This window comes from Odontesthes bonariensis, chromosome 7, assembly GCF_027942865.1.
Source record: "Odontesthes bonariensis isolate fOdoBon6 chromosome 7, fOdoBon6.hap1, whole genome shotgun sequence".
NCBI lineage: Eukaryota > Metazoa > Chordata > Actinopteri > Atheriniformes > Atherinopsidae > Odontesthes > Odontesthes bonariensis.
Window position 1 is genome coordinate 31,387,288 of NC_134512.1, and position 20,105 is coordinate 31,407,392.

At 38.8% G+C, this 20,105-nt stretch overlaps 1 protein-coding gene across 1 annotated transcript; it reads left to right on the plus strand.

The window, feature by feature from the left end:
* Positions 1 to 1,331: 1,331 nt before the first annotated feature.
* deaf1 (DEAF1 transcription factor) lies at positions 1,332 to 16,064 on the plus strand. The gene is made up of 13 exons (XM_075471097.1): positions 1,332 to 1,582; positions 3,366 to 3,463; positions 5,419 to 5,545; positions 5,631 to 5,780; positions 6,924 to 7,063; positions 7,239 to 7,304; positions 7,503 to 7,547; positions 8,280 to 8,403; positions 8,777 to 8,905; positions 11,605 to 11,897; positions 11,999 to 12,097; positions 13,284 to 13,370; positions 15,186 to 16,064. The coding sequence occupies exons 1-13, from the start codon at positions 1,384 to 1,386 to the stop codon at positions 15,285 to 15,287; spliced, it is 1,659 nt and encodes a 552-aa protein (XP_075327212.1). The 5' UTR covers positions 1,332 to 1,383; the 3' UTR covers positions 15,288 to 16,064.
* Positions 16,065 to 20,105: the final 4,041 nt, after the last annotated feature.

The following is a 20,105-nucleotide window of genomic DNA, read 5'->3' on the forward strand; positions in this document are numbered from 1 at the left end:
AATTTTAAAAATAGTTTAATTATCCAGTATGTTAACAGCTGTCTGGAAAGCTGATCAGTGACAGCATGACAAACAATAAAGATTAATGTTAATACATCTAAAATGAATTGTTTAACTGCAGAGTTGGAAGTGATAACTTCTTTTTTTCAATCACCTTATTTTCATATTTATTTATTTCCTAATTCACGATTCTTAAAAGAATATTTTATTTTGTTTACCAAATGGTATTCATTTAGAAATCAATTAAAGCCTCAAACGGATATCAAACTGTCAGTGAGTTTGTTGTTTCTCTGTCTCACAGACTTTGAGATGATCAAAGATTAGTAATATAGTTTAAAATTGTATAATGGGAAAATGTCTAATACTGTCAGCTATTATAAACTCAAAGTTTTAGTTTAAAACCGATTGTGTCCTTTTACAAGAAAAAAAAATCTGTTACATTTAGAATTTTTTTCATTATTTTATTCACATTCAGACTTAAAGGGATAGTTCACCTCTCTTGACATGAAGCTATATGACATCCCATACTAGCAATATCTGTTAGGAACATTGACTTACCCAAGTGTATTCCTCTTTTGAACGCATATTGTTTTGAGAAGCAAAGCGCTTTATTTTTTTAAACCCCAGCCAACTAGCCGGACTACTTTCGTGAACGCCAAAACGAGGCCGGAACTCGGCTCACAGGACGCAGCAGGGGGTAAGTCAATGTTCATAAACGATATTGCTAGTATGGGATGTCATACAGCTTCATGTCAAAAGAGGCGAACTATCCCTTTAACCCATAAAAACCCAGACCCATCTTTCCTTAAATGAAAATTATAGATCACATTTTTCAGAATTTATTTTCACATACCACCACCAAGTGTCAAAGATCTCTAATGTTACATATGTTACATTGCCCATTTTGGTAAATTAATTTTAGTTTCAATCATTTATGACACCTGTGGCACCATGGGGTCCTTATGAGTTAAGTGGAAAACGTTTTTGTTTTTTTTCAGTCAAAAGGAAGGCTATCTATTTTTTGGCTCCCTCTTGTTTGCTTCAGGCATATATGGAAATACGTTTAAAGAAGGGTAGATCTAAAACTGGTAAAGATATTAATATTTTGTGGGCATATTCACCGCAGTGTGTCCTTCGGGTTAATTCGTATTCATTCGACATTCTCCGGCGTATCTCCCTCCGCACACCGTGTGAAAACAAACAAAGAGCGGCCTTCCTCTGTGCAGATTACCTCGACTGATTCTCTTACATTAGCCATAGGTTGGAGGCAAATATTATTTATTTTCCATATTCGGGGGGGGGGGTTCTTCCTTTTGTAGAAGGTTCGGCTAAGCTCGGACCACGGCCTTCGGCCACGTTCGGCTATTGTCGTTCGACGGAAGAATGGACGAGGCCGACTCCGCCACGAAGGCGCTCGGGCTAGATGAACCGCCCATCGGCGAGCCGTCGGTGGAGGGAGTGGGCTCGGATACGGAGTCGGAGGCCGAAGTCACCACGATGTCTGTGATGGCGGAACCGGGAAACATCGACATAAGAGCCGAGTCGCTGCCGAACCCAGACGAGGCCGAGGATGCATTCGCAGGTAGGCAGCAGCAGTTAAGCAGGCTAGTGCTGTTCGGGAGCCGCTAACACGGGGCGGGATGATTATATTAGGTTCGTTGGCGTCAAGCTTCCGATCAACGCATTTATCGTTCCCAGTAAAAGTCTCTCATTAAACTACAATATATTAACACAACCACCGTAACTTAGTGGCATGCCGTAGTGCCAAACTCCGTTGAATTATTCCGTCATTTAAATGTCACTTAACTCACGTGTCACAGTATACATAGTTAACCAGTTTAGCCTGTCTTTTCAAATTTGGTGGTGATAAATAATAATAATAATAAAGAACTACCAAACCTCATTACAACACTACAGCATTTTGCTATGTTCAGTTATTCATTTGGAAAGCAACTTGAAAAATGCAAAAACAATGTGTGAAACAATCTGTTTAGTTTGTAAGGTACATAAAAGTATTTTCACTGTGTGAAAGCCTAACAAAGGAGAATAACAGTATTCACCTGTGAATGTAGTTGTGTATGTATGCCGATTAGTTTTCTGCACTACAGGGTCCCAACATTGAATGTGATATGGTGCAGGTGAATTGTGGCAGGGTTGCTCAGTTGGCCAGCTTGTGTCAGCAGGGCGCAAATTGGATGAATAGCTGCCCAAGTCCTATGTACAATAATCATGTACACATATATATTGAATTCATATCTAAAAGGTACTTTAGCATGCACAGAACACAGTGGACTGTTCTAGTATCAGAGACATAAGCTAAAAGGGTAAACTAAGGCTTTTTCTCTCTGAAAACTCATTATTGCATCAAGCATAGGAAAAGTGACTAATGTGGTATCTCTGGGGTTGAGACATATAAGGCTGCAAAGAGTCGTTCTCAAAAGTCTTGAAGTCGATGAGCTGAAAGCAGGAAAAATGGTTAAAAGTGTAAAGATGTGAGCAACCGACCTGTACCCTGCCTCCCGCCCTATGACCGCTGAGATTAAGCGGGTATAGAAAATGAATGGATGGATAGACGTGAGCAACTTTTTCACGGCAAAATTGTCATGCTACATGACTGAATGGGGTCATAGCATCTCCACAATAGCATGTCTTGTGGAGTGCTCAGAGTTTACCGTGTTCGGTACCTACTAAAAGTAGTCAATGATGAGAGAGAACTGGTGACAGAGTCATGAGTTCCCCAAGATCCATTAAAGGGGAAGTTCGTTTATGACCTCGACGTCATATGAGGCAGCTTTCCCGATCGGGCCATCTGCATGGTCACATTACCAAAGGCAGAGAATAATTTCCAGTGCATGGTTTAGGTCTATCGTCATTTTTAGCCACTGGTCGGACCGCAGGCAGGCTAGTGGAACTCATATTAATGTTAAACAACCTTAAAAAGTGAAAATTTCATGCCATGGCTCCTTTAAGTCTTTGCCAGATGCCCCTCACATGTCACCAGTTAAACTGCAGATTTTAGAATCTTCTACAATGGTGTTACATTGTAAAAATCTTTCGGTTTTTCTTTGCCCATCTACTAAAGTTTTGAGTGCGCTGCAGGAATTGCACTCAATATATGTTTAAGCTTTTTAAATACAATAAAGCTGGTTAGTGGAGACACTGAAAATGATATCCTTTGTAATTGTGTCTGTTTAAACAAAAGTTTAAGTTAAGATTTAAGTTTTGGTTGTGTGTGTCAGAACACTTATCAACTTACTTGAAAATTGGGTTTGTATTTTTCGTGTAATTGACGCACCAAAGAACTGTGAACTAATGTCAAGTTTTATGTGCTGGCTTGATTATTTAAATCTCTTGTTGTTGATCAGAGGTGACGGCAGTGACGATGGCAGACGTCCAGGCTGCAGAGGACAACGTTTTCACCACAACGGTTGCCACATCAGGAAGCCTTCCTGAACACGTGCTGGTAGATAACACACACTGATGGTCTGGCTGCTGCACATGCTCAATCTATCCCTATATTTACACTTTGGGCAGTGAGATCACCTCACAGCTAAATAATCAAAGTGCAGCTTCACCTCTTACCATGAGTGTAGAGCCGGTAAAGATCAGATTTTCAGAGAGCAGGTTTATTTGAACAAAACAGGAAGGATTTAGAGTGAGAAGCTTTCTGTACTGCCACGTATTAGTGACCAGATTCTGATTTTGATTGGCTTGTGTAGGGACTACTTATCAGAAATCTAGCAACAGTAAAATGACTGGCTTTCTTAAGAAAAAACGTGAAGGATTGCAAACATACTGCTGGAAACCCATCAAAGCTTAAACACAGACAGTGTGACCTGCCGTTTCTGTTTGTGTTTACAGTAATGAAACAGGGTTGGATTTAGCAGGGAAGGTTTACATTTCTGCTGCCTTCTGAATCCCCTTTTCAAAATTTTGTGCAGCAGACGATCATCTTTTTGATTGTTTGTGTACATTAATAACATCTGTATTTTGTACTCTGAATTAGAGCAAGATTTGTATACAAAACACACACTGCTTGCCTGAAGTACTTTTACAGAAAAAAAGAAAAGAAATTGTGAAATGTATTTGTCCACCGAAACTACCATGAAATTATTAGCCTCCAGGGTCTTTGCCCTTTTACTGTCTGTAATGTGTGCACAGTTAGAATAGAATAGCCCCTTTATTACATAACATACACTGGGATCACATCATTTTTAGTAATGTAACTATGTATTTTGTTGACAGCCCTTTTTTTGGAGCCTCAGATGTAATTTGAAAAAATAACAAAAGCCATAGATTAAATGCTAAATGCAAAAAAAACATTTTTTGGGGATGTTTATCTACAACAGGGGCAATTCAGAATAGAGGGATAGTTGGGTAAAATCAACTATAGAGCAATCCAGACTGGAAACTCAGGATCAGGATCTCTGGCTGGGGTTAAGGACTACGTGTAACACAAAGACTTGAGGAATTCTGCTTAAAAATAACAAATGGTTGATTTCATGAAAAATCTGTGATTGTGGTAGCCTGGCTGAGGCGTCCACAATCTCGATGAGATGGTGGTCTGGGAACTAGGTGTGCATTTTCTCGTATTTGAGACGTGGTTTACGAATGCCTAGAGCTGTTTATTGGGCGCTACGAATGTCTATCAAATGACGTCAGGTTCTTCCCATGCTGCTTTGCGCGCGATTCATAGCCAATTGTATCACTTATAGCAGATGACGACAGAAATTCGACGAGGAAGAAGAAAAAAATGGAAAATAAAAGGAAACTTGTGCTCTAAGCTACTTAAATTGACAACAAAGTAGGCCTATATGCTATATTCTACATGAATTTTTATGTTGTAGAGTTGTGAATTTATTTTAATAATGGAGAAATTGAGCAGCCTTGCTTTGTTGTCTACAGTAGAAGATCAACCCTCATCTTACTTTGAAGCTCCAAGCTCTCTGAAGTGACGTCGACGCAGCTTTAGCAGCAGAAAAGCTATCAGGCTTGTGTTGATGATAATAATAAACTCCTGGACTATGTACAAACTTCCAAATGCATTGTTTTGTGAGTACAGACCATATTTGTACTACTGTAGAAGTTTGGTGTCATGGCATGTGATTTTAGTGTGGTGATTTTGGAGATACTGCCAGGATCCGTTAGCGCTTGTTCTAAGCTATTCGGGATAACTCAGTAACTCAGCTGATGTTCAGCCAATATCGAAAAAACTTCGGGTGGGCTACTTGGCTGGATGTCACGGTTCAAATGACCCCAGGGTGAATCTACTCTGAACTATCACTTTAAGTTCTTAGTTGATGACAAGTCTGAAGGGTTCTCAAACTTTAAAATATTTTGGCAAACAGCTAAAAAAAATGAACAGTTGATCATTTCCAGGCCTCACCTTGTGCTGTGTGCTTGTGTGTGTGTTTCCAGAGTGGCAGAACCACTCTGCAGCTAAGTGAAGGTCTCAGTACCCAGAAGGCCACTCTGATTGTGGTTCACACTGACGGCAGTATCGTGGAAGCCGCTGGCCTCAAGTCTAGTGCCACCATCACATCAGGTACCTCTATGCGTGTGTTCCAGTCCCAAAAAAGGCATTAAAACTGAACTCGACTAAACTGTTTCTGTTACTGTGCGTCTTTCAGGCCCACAGACTCCACCTACTCCACTTACTCCACCCCAGGACAAAGACTCCTGCTCCAAGTACAACTGGGACCCCTCAGTCTACAACAACGAACTGCCAGTCCGCTGCAGGAACACCAGTGGAGTCCTGTACAAGAATCGTCTGGGATCGGGTGATTACTACATTTCACTCGGGCTTTCATACCTTTAGCTACTGACAACCAAAGTTTTCTCATGAACCTAATCGTCAAGATTAGCTTGGTCAGGGTAAGCTCAGTTTTAGACTGTGCTTTACATCAGGCTGAACTGTTGTTACTTTCTGTCCTCAAAGTTGAAAGGTCCTCTTTTCTGCTGCTCCGCAAACGACTTGTGGTATAACCTCAAGCACAATGTCTGCATAGTATGTCATCAGTGCCCCTCTAAGGCCTAACAGCTTGTCTAATTAATCCTTGTGCGGTCTTAGCATTCTGTTTACTCCCCTTGTCCTATGGGTCAAAAATGACCCGCCCTACCAAAGCCCCAAAATAAAGTAAACAATTGAATTTTAAATCCAAAATCTATTTTGTATGATGAAACCACCTGTTATTTATCTATTCAACACAATTCAATACATTTTTTATCATGTATTTTTTGTTACACAATACAAAAAGACAATCAGCAGTTTTCAGGATTACACTTTTTTTTTTTTAACCACAAACCAACTGTCAGTTGGACCAACAGTTTTCTTGTTTTCTCAGTTTTCTTTTACATAATAAAGGTTTATTATTGCTATTATATAAATGTGAAGTAATTACTCCTGAATTAATTATATTTTCTGGTGTTTAAATGTTTTTATAATTCACGGGTCAAAAATGACCCATAAGACAATCTCTGTACCCTAGTGGTGTACAGCCCACATGGAAACATAAACAAAAATAAAGTATGACTTTTTCTAATGATGGGGTCCCTTTAGGAAAAGTCATAAGATTTCATGTTGGAAAAAGATAGTTTAAGGTGTTTTTTCTACAGCTAAAGATGGTAGTGGGTCACTTTTGACCCGCAAGACAACAGGAAGGGTTAAACAAGACAACAGGAAGGGTTAAACAAGACAACAGGAGGGTTAAATTGTTTTTTTCAGGTAATTTTATCTATGAATCAGAAAAGCAGACACGAAGAATGAAAAAGATGAAGCCACTCAACCTCTTAAGCGAGGGGACAGAAATAGGGATGCCTTTTCACTCTCCAAAGAAAATTACACACATGATTCTGTTTTTAATGCGTTTTTGAGCAGTTTGTTCTTTTGCTAGCCACACTGACGGTGTTTGAATTTTGTTCAGGGGGTAAAGGTCGCTGCATCAAACAGAACCAGCAGTGGTTCACTCCGACTGAGTTTGAAGGTCTAGCAGGAAGAGCGAGCAGCAAAGACTGGAAGAGGAGCATCCGATACGCTGGCAGACCTCTGCTCTGCCTCATACAGGTACTAAACTGTACCGAACAGCTGCTATACTCAGTGCAACTGATGCACCGCGTTGCAATATGTGATCAAAGTGCTTTTAATTTCAACCAAGCATGCAACTCAGTTGATTCTGGACAAAATGCTGCACCTAAATTTTACAGGAAATTTAAACCTTTGTGTGTTTGTGTGTTATAAGGAGCAGATCCTTAACCCTCATGCTGCTTCCTGTACCTGTGCAGCCTGCTGTGATGATCTGACACCGGTGAGTAAGCAGGACTTCTCCTGGTCAGCTCACAGCATTAGGGACAAGCTATTACCTGGGAGAGAATGGATGGAAAAAGTGAATCAGTGAATAATGGAATAAGTTCTCAAGAGTGATCATTCTAGCAACTTTTTGGACAGTTTTGACATCATATAACTGTTGTTTTTATTTGTCTTTTTCTCCGTTTCTTTTTTATAGGTTGCAAAGGAGGGAGACTCCCTGGCAGTAGAAAATATTAGTATGGTAGGGTTTTATTTATTTGTTCTTTCAGTCCTTTCAGAAAATATTCAGATCCTTTTTTTTTTTTTTTTTTTACACACCTTATCTGTGTTAAAGTTTTCATTCTTGAATTTATACAATTGTCATTTATCCCTTTAGTTCACACACACAGAAACAACTAATAAACATGTGAAATTAATGAAATGTCCAAACTGTAATCTCTTGTCTATGAAGGATTCAGACCCATAATTCACAAGTTTGGAGAAGCGCTTTTGTCAGCTCAAACAGCTTCAAGTGTTCATGGATATATGCTGTCTGTAGACCAGACATAGTTGTTTTATTTAAAAGAAAAGTAGAGAATTTGGCATGGATATATTACTTATAAGAATACTGAGCCATAGTTTGGTGTTTAGGCTAACGAGGGTGCCATTTTTCTTCTTTTTACTATATTCTGTCAGGTCAAGGAGTGTGAAAACAAATAGAATAAACAGGGCCTGTCAGTAACCAAAGAAAAGTGTCAAAATACTTTTGTAAATGAGAGATTTCAGTTTTTGAAGTGGTATACATTTGCAAGAAAAACAACAACTAAAAAGATGTTTTTTACTTGGTTTTAAGCAGTTAATAATTTATGTAAAAATGACCATGTGTTATAAAGTTTCAGAATTCCTTGGCATTGTGTTAGCAATAAAACAAAAAAAAAGGCAATCATTTTACTATCTCTGATTTAATGCATCGTTGTCATGATATGTTCTCCAGACTGGTCCAGTCCGCCTCTTCGTCCCATATAAGAGGCGGAAAAAAGACACAGATCCTCCCGTCATTCCTGCCAAAAAGGAACTTGCTACCTCCAAGAACATCACGCTGACTCCAGGGACCACATGTATGTCACAGACCACAGTCTGTGTGTCACAGTACTCACACACAACAGCAGAAATAAACAGTCTGTAGTTCAGAATCAGGACATTTATGTGAAATCTTCTTCAGAACTTTATGCGCTCACAGTCACGGCAACTTGTTTTTATCTTTGTCTCTTTAGAAATTAGGACATAGGATATCAGTCATTTGAATCTAAGAAATAATTATATATTTCCAGAAAGTACCACTGTGTGTACCTTGATACTAATCTGAAAATGAAAAGTCATCAAAAGTCAGTGAAAGTCCTGGAGATCATATTTATCATGTGATCATTTAAACCTTGTCGTTAAGCACTTGACTGTTCAAACACAGCTGTTGTATCTGTCCTTTTCTAACAGTCACAGTGTCCCCATCAGGACAGTTTACCACTGCGGGCACCTTGACCTTTGACCGTACCTCAGCAAGCGATGCTGCTGCTATCATCTCAGACGGTGCTGCACAGACTGAAGTGTTTGCCAGCACCACAGGTAGGGTCCCTCACTGATACATCTCATTCACTCCGTACATTTCTTTGTCAGAAAGGCCCACAAGTGAATATTAAGCTGATCAGCATGCTTTTTTACAGAAGCCCGTTGCACAAGAATTTCCCTTTTTTTACTTACTAATCTCATATTAGTGGTATTTTTTTTTCTATTTATTTAAAGATGATTATATTACAGATATTTGTTTGTTCGACCAACAGTCCAAAACCTAAAGAAATGTATGTAATGTAAAGGTAGGCAAATGACAGTGGGGAATGTTTCCTGTTTATTCTAAATCAGCATAGTATGTTTTGTTGGTTAATTAAAACTAAATTAGAACTTTAAATACTTTAACTAATTTCTAAACTAACTGAGATTGATAGCGTGAGAAAAATCAGTGTAAGCAATATTTTGGCCAGTATTAAATTTTATCACAAATATCAAAATGCACCTTTTGATGGATGGGATCAGGAGATGAACTGAGCAGAATACATGCACCTTTACTGTTCTTGTTTTAAATATCAGTTTATAACAATTACTGACATATAGTAGTTGGAGAAGCCACATCGCTGTTAACTTTTTTCTACATTGACCTTTCTTGAATTTTCTTTGCCTCTTCATGTTTTAATTTCTTTGACGGGTTTGCATACAGTTCCTGTGCTTGTGAGTATGAGTATGAGCTTCCATTTCTCAATTTTTTTCTTTCTTAAAAAACATCCAAAACTACAGATTCCTTCTAATGTCTCTTCTTTGCTGCACTTCGTGCTTATAATATGGTCCTTCTCTCATGGGGAAGGACATACTAAACAAATAGATACAAATGGTTCAGTCTAAGGTTATAAAACAATACATTTAATAATGAGACTAGATTCTAATAATTCTAATAAGAAATTATTCTAAATCCTTGTACTGTTACACATTGCAACTTTAAAGGGATAGTTCGCCTCTTTTGACATGAAGCTGTATGACATCCCATATTAGCAATATCATTTATGAACATTTTCTTACCCCCTGCTGCGTTCTGTGAGCCGAGTTCCAGCCTCGTTTTGGTGTTGATGAAGGTAGTCCGGCTAGTTGGCTGGGGTCCCGAAAATAAAGCGTTTTGCTTCTCAAAACAATATGCGTTCAAAAGAGTAATACATTTGCATCACAAAATCGTTCATCCAGAAAAAATCAGACCTCACAATCGCTTGGCCCTATTTCTCTCTCCCTTCGTATCTCTGCCTGCTGTGTAAACTGTGCAGACCGAGCAGTAAACACCGTAACAGGTGCGGCTGTCACTAGGTGGCTGAACGCATTGATATGAAGGGAGGCAAAAATAGTGCAGAGGTCGCCAACTTTCTGCAGAGTTAATCGCTACAGACCTCCAAACTTCATGTAGCCTTCAGATTAGCTCAAGAACAGTGCGTAGAGAGCTTCATGGTATGGGTTTCCATGGCTGAGCAGCTGCATCCAAGCCTTACATCACCAGCGCATGCAAAGCGTCGGATGCAGTGGTGTAAAGCACGCCGCCACTGGACTCTAGAGCAGTGGAGACGCGTTCTCTGGAGTGATGAATCACGATTCTCCATCTGGCAACCTAATGGACGAGTCTGGGTTTGGTGGGTGCCAGGAGAACAGTATCTGACTGCATTGTGCCAAGAGTAAAGTTTGGTGGAGGGGGGATTATGGTGTGGGGTTGTTTTTCAGGAGCTGGGCTTGGCCCCTTAGTTCCAGTGAAAGGAACTCTGAATGCTTCAGCATACCAAGAGATTTTGGACCATTTCATGCTCCCAACTTTGTGGAAATAGTTTGGGGATGGCCCCTTCCTGTTCCAACATGAGCACCAGTGGAGACAGCAAGGTCCATAAAGACATGGATGAGCGAGTTTTGTGTGGAAGAACTTGACTGGCCTGCACAGAATCCTGACCTCAACCCGATAAAACACTTTTGGGATGAAGTAGAGCGGAGACTGCGAGCCAGCCCTTCTTGTCCAACATCAGTGTCTGACCTCACAAATGAGCTTCTGGAAGAATGGTCAAAAATTCCGTTATAACCCCACTCAGTCATGCTGCTTTGCAATTTACAAAAAAATATAGCTAATTCTGTACTATGGTACAGGTCATGGTGTTCTTTCACTTCAGCAGCTGCAATGCTCCTCCAGCAGGTATCTCAGCTCGGACTGTAAAACACTAAGACATAATCCAGAATGTGGCCCATCTGGTGTTCAATTAACCAAAAAGGGAAATAAGACTCCACTTCTCCTTCAATTCCTCTGACTACCCATGGCTGCCCAAATCAAATTTAGTAAATAATGCCTGACTTCTAAGTTTACATCCAGCTGTGTGAACTCAATCATGCGAGCTTATCTTTTTCCTTCCTTTCAGTACTTAAAACCAATGCCAGGATGTTTTACTGTACAGAAGCCTGAATGTTGCTCCTCACTAGTACATGAGATTTGAAAGACTTTTGAGACTAAACCATTGTGAAAATAATTGGCAGATGAACCAAAAGTGAGACTAATCTTTCTCACTCAGGAACAGCAGCCTGTTTAGTGTATTAGAGTAAATTGTGATATACATGCTCAAAGAGCGTTGGACCCTGTCTCTGAAGCTTTCTGGAGTTTAAAGAGTTAAATTGTTTCTCTGACCCATGCTTCACATCATCCTGTTATCTCAGGCCAACCCCCTGATGTTTTTCTCTGGGCATTTTCTTTTTTCTCCCAGTGCTTACAGCGTTGCCGGCATTGGCTGTGACTCCTCAGCCGATTCAAGCCAAAGTCGCAGTGGCAGCTGCGGCATCATCTTCTTCGGCAACACTGGTGACGGGGCTTGAGGTAGGGCCTGTGGGGGGTACAGGGCCAGTGGTGAGTGATGGGCAGAGGAACACCTGGGTATACCTGGAGGAGATGGCCAACACATTGCTTAACAACGTCCAGCAGCTGAAGGCTCTTATCGAACAGGCCAAAAATTCTGCAGTGGAGGTTGTAGGGGTCAAAGGGCAGGGAAGTAGGAAGGAGGTGAGGTTTTGATCTGCCTTAACCAAAAATCATGAGGATTAGATCTTAAAATGATCATATCTCTAAATTTATCATCATTTTGTGTGTCTTTTTCTGTTCAGTGTGGTCTTAGTCAGACGTTTCAGAACCAGATCTCGTTTCAGCATCCGGATGACTCTGAGGCCAAGAGGAGCTCTGACATCACAGAGATTATCATTAATGTATGAAACTATCTCTCTCCTTCTCCCTCTCTCACCCACACACATACAAGTCCCACAATTTCTGACATTCTTGTTTGTAGGTCCCATTTGGAGTGAAGCTCCAGAAACACCCTATGCTTTTTAAGAACCCCCCTCCACCTCTTTTAAACTCCACAGCTGCTGTTTTTTCTATGACATACATAAAAAATTCCATAACAAACAATATCATCAGTTGTTTTGTGCTGCAGAGCCACAGTGTATTCATATGCTGACTGGAACCAGATAAGTTCAGTAAACAAGTGTAAAATTTTAAGAAATTAGCACTTAAAGGGCTTAAAATCATATATATATATATATATATATATATATATATGTGTGTATATGTATATATATATATATATATATATATATATATATATGTGTGTATATGTATATATATATATATATATATATATATATGTGTATATGTGTGTATATGTATATATATATATATATATATATATATATGTGTATATGTGTATATATATATATATATATATATATATATATATGTGTGTATATGTATATATATATATATATATATATATGTGTGTATATGTATATATATATATATATATATATATATATATATGTGTTTATGTATATATATGTATATATATATATATATGTGTATATGTATATATGTATATATATATGTGTATATGTATATATGTATATATATAAATATGTATATATATATATATATATATATATATATATATGTATGTGTATATATATATATGTATATGTATATGTATATATATGTATATGTATATATATGTATATATATATATTTATATATGTATATATGTATATATATAAATATGTATATATATATATATATATATGTATATATATATATATATATATGTATGTGTATATATATATATGTATATGTATATGTATATATATGTATATGTATATATATGTATATATATATATTTATATATGTATATGTATATATATGTATATATATAATATTAGTAATTAAATAATAATAAAGAAAATAAGAATCGGCTGGTGTGTTTTGTACCACTTCCTTTTCATTTATTGGTTTATAAACATGGGTCATAGCAGATTAAGGTAGATGAAAATAGTCAATCTATGGGACATATTTCAGAATCACCTCTGTCATCTGTTTCATCTCTTGTGTCCTCACTTGCTGCAGATGTGCGTGAACTGTGGTCGGGTGGCAATGAGCGAGTGTACAGGCTGTCACAAAGTCAACTACTGCTCCACATTCTGTCAGAGGAAGGTAAGACTCGCATGGGTAGCCTAAATTATTTACATATGACATACGATAAAAACCAACATGTAACAGAACAGATGTTACATGTGTTAGTTAGTTACATGTGAGGTAGAGACACCTGCCTAATGATTCAATTAAATTCAATACAGTTGGATTTATATGGCGCCAAATCACAACAATTTAATCTCAAGGCACTTCAAAGGTACAGTCCAATTCAGGCCAATTCAAATTCAATTCATTGTAATACAACCATAATCCAATCAAATCAAATTAAGCTTTTTCACCTGCTGAGAAAGAGAAATACAAGCTGATTGATGACAACAATAATATTATACGTATATGATAGTAAAGAGAGCACAGTGAGGAGAGGTGCATCATGGGAGATCCTCCAGCAGTCTAGGCCTATTGCAGCTTAATGGTATTTTTCAGGGTCACCTGAACCATCCCCAACTATAAGCTTTGTCATAAAGTAAGGTTTTAAGCCTTATCTTAAAGCGGCAGTCGGCAACTTTTTTTTAGTCATATTAACTTGAACTGTCATGGGATTCTGGAAGTAGAATATTAAATAGGCTGTTTAGGAAAAATAACGAAATCTGTAGCTCCCTCTGAAGCCTGTAATCATGCTTGCAAAAATCGAGCGCTCCCGGCTGTTTTTAACCAATCAAGTTAGGGTGGAGGAATCCTACCTGTCAATCACAGCTTGTGCACACGCTGCTGAGCGTGAGTCTGCCCCAGCTTGTGTGCGCTCACACTGGTGTGAACTCACGTGCACAACCTCGTCCACAGAGGGGGAGGGGTTTGGGGGGCGATTCGGAGCTTGGTAGAGGTTGGGGGAGGGACCTGAAAGTTGTATCAGTTCGAATTTTCTGACTTTAGACTCGCAATTTTGAAAACTTGCCGACTGCAGCTTTAAAGTCTGCTTCCCGAGACATATACTGGCAGCTGGTTCCACAAGAAAGGGGCCTGATAACTGAAGGCTCTGCCTCCCATTCTACTTTTAGAAGCTCTGGGATCCAAAAGTAAACCTGCAAGTCTGAGAGCGAAGTGCTCTGTTTGGAAAATATTGCACAATGAGACCTGAGATTTGTATGTGAGTAGCAGAATTTTGTTTCTGAACTTAACAGGGAGCTAATGAAGAGAAGCTAAAACTGGAGAAATATGATCTCTCCTGACATTTCTCATCAGAACTCTGACTGCAGCATTTTGGATCAGCTGGAGGCTTTTAGAAGATTTTTGGGACAGCCAAATAATATTGACTTACAGTAGTCCAAACTTGAAGTAACAAATGCATGGCCAAGTTTTTCTGCATTACTCAGAGACAGGATGTTCCTGATTTTGGCAATATAACAAAGGTGAAAGAAGGCAGTCCTGTTTTCTATGAGTCAAAGGACAGATCCTGGTCAAAAATGGTTTCATAGATAAGTACAACTGTGTATCGTCAGCATAGCAATGGAAATGTATGCCATGCTGTCTAATAATGTTACCTAATGGAAGCATGTATAAAGTGAAAAGGATTGGTCCAAGCACAGAACCCTGCAGAATACCATCACTTACTCTTCTGTACAAGGAAGATTCTTCATTTACATGAACAAACTGGAATCTAATGGGTGAATATGATCAGTTTTAGAAAAATACATAGCTATACCATCTTATAACAGTTGGAGACATATATTACGTCAGTGTAATACAGTTTTCTCAGGGAAAACCCAGGAGCTCTCGTGAATATTACCTGAGAAATTGTAAGACCAAAATCATGCATCATATCATTATACATACATCAACATTAAAGAATCCTACACCACCTTTTTTTTTTCTCTTCAGGACTGGAAAGATCATCAACACTCCTGCTGTCAGTCAGCAGGGGGCATGGCTGTCCAGGAAGAGGAGCCAATCACAACCATTGACATTGACAAAGTGAAGTGAGGATGTAACAGACTTTGTCCAAAGTCGCTCTTCATTCAGCTTCTCATGCCATCAGATGCTGCAGACACTGAGACCCATAGTGTGAACATTTTTTACCACATGAAAAATATATGATATTATCGAAGCAATACATACTTGTCTAAATGGTCAAATCAGATTGAGTGCATTATTTTTATTGATCATTCCTTTACTAGTTCATTTAGTACGTTATTTTATATTGAGTACAGTCGTTTTTATTTAGTTTCTGTCTTCTTTCTATTGATTTGTTGCTATATAGACTCTGGATGAAGAGCTTCAATTCTCCACAGACAGTCCTGCTTATATACAGGCCAGACACATCAATAAAAGAAAGAGCATTTCAAACAGTAAACCCAGCCACTGACCAGTACTTAAGGAGAAATTAAATTAACTGCAGTCTGTTTATAGTATTTTCTTTATTTATTGACAGAAAATTACGTTTTGCTTTCTGGATCGAAAAACTGCTCACAGAAAAGGTCTTGAACTGGAATCTGACATAACTACTGTTTTGGTTAATTTAGGTACTTTCTTGTCTGTAAAAAGAAACAGTGTTCTGCTACTCTTTGCTTTATTTTCTTTCCTTTTTTTAAGTCATCATTCAGACTTTAAATGTCAAGAAAAATAGCAACTGGAAAGACGTTTTACAGTGGCCACAACTGCTGGTATTGTTTGTAAAAGTACCATAAAAGTTTTGATCTTTGCCCGCAGAATGCATTACAAAATTGCTTTGAATCTCACTCCAACCCCTTTGGTTGTAACTCAGAGTTCAGCTATGCTTTTTTTTTTTTTTTTTTTTTTTGCTCAATAAACAAACAGAAAAAACAACTGGATTTTAAACACATTATTACATAATAATGGTTACCTTTTGAACTATATTCATTGAATTCAAAAACACATCTGTCTTTTTCAAATCAAAGAAATATTGGTTCACATATTTTGATATCAATGGGCCTCATGCAAGAACATTTTCGTATTTTTATTCTAAATTACGAAGGTCTTGTACGAACACGCCACGTCAAATTCAACAAACGCTCTTAACTTCGGAAAAAGTGTGTAAACAACCTGCGTAAATGATGAATGCCACCCGTGCGTATTTAAGTCCACGTGCACGAGGATAGTAGATTTGCATACTCCACGCCCAAAATTATACCATCTAAGGCTGTGCTTCCTCTCTCCTGTGCCAGGAAGTGTGAGTGTTGAGTCATGAAAATGGCATCAAGGCGCATAAAGAACAACTTTACGGGCTCTGAGACGGAAATTCTGCTTTCAGAGATCCAAAAAGGAAAATCTGTCATTTTTAGCAGTGTCAGCGGGGGAATTACGGGACCTGCTAAAGCGAAGAAATGGGAAGCAATTAGGAGTGCTGTTAATTCTGTGTCACCTGTAGTTCATAATGTCACCGAAATAAAAAAGAAATGGTTTGATATGAAAATGGCTTAAAAAAAAAAAAAAAAAAAGTCTCGCCATGGGCAGGCGCTCGATGACTGTAACTAAAGCCGTGCAATCAGTTGTTGCCTCATCATGATGGCACTTTGATGGGGTGGTCCATGAGGGGGGTCTCCTGGCACCACACCTGCTGGTCTGCCTGGGCTGGTTCAGGTTGTAGGAGACCCTCGTTCATGGCAATATTGCGCCATGAACGAGGTATCGAGACACACCCACCTGGCCTTCAGCTCAGTGCGCTCCAAACAACACGGGTGCTTTGATGCGTATAAGTGTCTAGTGCTCTGATTATGTTTGGCAGTCCAGCCAGAGCATGAAAGTCCCTCTTAAAGGAGAACTGCGGTATTGTCAACATTAAGCCTCTTTTCTGAGTCGTCTGCAATGTTTTAGAACCCCCCTCACCGCTTTTTTGATGTTTACTGCTGTCTCCGGTATTTGCCTAATTTAGATTCATCTCAACCTGCTTCAGAATGGCAAGTACGGTGCATGTCCTAAAAGGTCCGTAAAAGCACCATAAACGTCCGTTTTCAAAATAATCAACTCACCGGAGTGGTTACTGGTGTGCACTGGTAATCCATTTCAAATTTCGTTGCGAAAAGTTGCTTCTGTCGTGTTTTATTTGGCAGCTCGTTCATGCTCGCACTATTTTCTTAGCGGTGGCGGAGTAATATCAACGAACATCCAGTACAAAATGTCAAATAAAACACGACAGAAGCAACTTTTCACAACGAAATTTGCTATGGATTACCAGTGCACACCAGTAACCACTCCGGTGAGTTGATGATTTTGAAATAGGACGTTTATGATGCTTTTACGGATCTTTTTGGACATGCACCGTACTTGCCATTCTGAACCAGGTTGAGATGAATCAAAATGAGGCAAATACCGGAGACAGCAGTAAACATCAAAAAAGCGGTGAGGGGGGTTCTAAAACATTGCAGACGACTCATAAATGAGGCTTAATGTTGAAAATACCGCAGTTCTCCTTTAATTTGTACTTGTTGGACAGCGGTGTGTGGGAATCTGATGTACCATGGGTGATAAACTGATGAGAGCTTTGATGACCAAGGGGAGCGCACGACTCAGAGAGGACTGGGACCCCCCCGATCTGTCTCCAATCTCGCTCTGAAAGGTTCCAGTGGCCAAAAATCTAAGGGTGGTGAGGACCTGGACGTGTGGTGGAATTGGGTTTGATCGGCGTGTTTCTCTGGAGTTGTGGCTCTAGCAAGCTGCATATTAGCAGCAGCATAATCCTTGGCAATCTAAATCACGATGTCAGCCATTCGTCTGTCTCCACATGGTCTCTTCCAAGAGCCTGACGCGCTAAGGCATCCAAAAGTAGCAAGTCAGCCGCGGGTTACGCTTAGTGCATAATTTAAGTCAAACTAAAATAATGTCAGCATCATTATGGGGTATAATGTGTATTTATTCATGTTTGCTTCAAAGTAATTAAATATACGCAAACTTGATTTGAATAACAGCGGACTATTTTATGAAACTCCTACGACAGGTCTGGATCGCTCGTAAATTCTGTTCGTACCTGAAAGAAAACGTAAAATACGAAAAGATTGGTGAATGCGCAAATTCTCTTAAATCACTCGTACGCACGACTTAAGAACAATTCTGTGCGTACGAACGGTTGTTGCATGAGGCCCAATGTTTTTACTTCACTAAGGAGTTGTAACTCACTTTGCTGCAGAAAATTTTGTTTAAAGTTCAAGCAGTGTTAATTTCTCAAGCAATAGCAAACCCTTGATAACTCACTCCTAAAAATGAAAAGGACCACATAAAGAAACCTTCCCCACTCGTCTGATCAATTCCACAATTGACCAAATGACAGAGGAACTGAGCTGTTGGTCAGCTTGAGGCTCTAACTAGGAGAACGAGTGCTGTTTGCGGCAATAATGTGGCCAGGTCAGTACTTTGTGACTGCTGGTTGTCAGAATGCAAAAATTTTGACTTGTTCACCTTGAAACACATTTAAGCATCACAGACACCTACTGGTATTGCAGCTGGAACAATAAACCTGTAACTGGAAGAGTGGTGAGAAAATGTCTTAATTTCTTTAAAGTTTCTCAGCTTTATTTGTATTTTCACTTTAAATATTTGTTAAATTGCCATTTGGAATACTGTTTTCAGATATAGTTATCAATGTCTTTTAACAAATGTGGATTTTAAATTGATAGTTTAGAATTTTTATTGAAACCTCTTGAAAGTAAATGACCCAAGATACGGCTCTGTAAACTGAGTTGCACATTAACATGCATGTAAATTTGATTATACATTTATTAAAATAAGGTGTTATGTAGAAGAATAATTTCTTAAGGTCTGAGTTTCAGAAGGCCTCTGCAATGTTGTTTATGTTATGTTATGTTTATGTATTTTGCAGACGCTTTTATCCAAAGCGACTTACACTCATATCTCAGGTAGGCAGGTTGTGTAAGGGATTCTTGCCAAAGGACCCCTACTAGAAGTAGTAATTTTAGTAGCAATGTTTGGAGAAGCTGTCAGTAAGACGACTATCTTAAGCAGTATTCCATCAAAACGGCTGTTTCAGTATATCCCACATCCAGTTGTCCACTTTGTGGATGACCTACCTCAAAAACAATCAAAGCTAATCACTGTCAATCAGGTCTTAATAATATGTTTTGAAATGCAATGTTTTAGCTTTTAATTTACCTCCAAATTAGAATTTAGAAATTTAATTTAAGTTTTGTGCAAGAACAGTCAAAAGGACTGAATACTTTTGTCAACATCCTCCCCAAATTGTATCAAGCAGAATGTATGAATGCCACATATTATTTACCATGCAATGAATCTAAGGTTCCCCAAATTTAACTGAAACTTTGAATTCTCACGTACCTACTTTAGTAAACTAAAAAAAAAATTAAAAATCAATGCAAATTGTTGCTTCTGTATAATTGATAAGGATAATGCAAGGCAAGGACATGAATTCAGTCTGTCTTTAGATGCATTCTGTCCCAACATGCAGTTGGACTTCCTTTTTTGTGTCTTACAGCAGTCAGGTGATTTCTTAGAGTCACCTCTAATGAATTATTTCAGACATTATGATATTTGATTCTGCTGTGTGTCAGTCCCAGTGGCACTCTCAGGCGTCTGTTTCTGCTTGCTGACAATGAAGGGGACTCGCTCAGGAGCAGACATTTTCTACACTTAAAGCTGGTTCACCTGAAGTGTGCAAGTGAAAAATCTTTAACAAAGAAAGCACTTTTTCCCCACCTCCTTAAATACGTATAATGTGACTAGTTGTTTTACTGACAGAACACTTAAAATTCCACCCACCTCTATGATCCTTGCTGTTACCCTGTCCTCGTTTGACTGAGGAAGTCAGCTGAG

What these genes read in the sequence shown, in the direction of transcription:
- deaf1 (XM_075471097.1), top strand. Translation starts at nt 1,384, where the DNA reads ATGGACGAGGCCGACTCCGCCACGAAGGCGCTCGGGCTAGATGAACCG. An exon ending in TAGTGCCACCATCACATCAG is followed by an intron (nt 5,546 to 5,630) that starts GTACCTCTATGC and finishes TGCGTCTTTCAG; the next exon opens with GCCCACAGACTCCACCTACT. An exon ending in TCACAGAGATTATCATTAAT is followed by an intron (nt 12,098 to 13,283) that starts GTATGAAACTAT and finishes CACTTGCTGCAG; the next exon opens with ATGTGCGTGAACTGTGGTCG.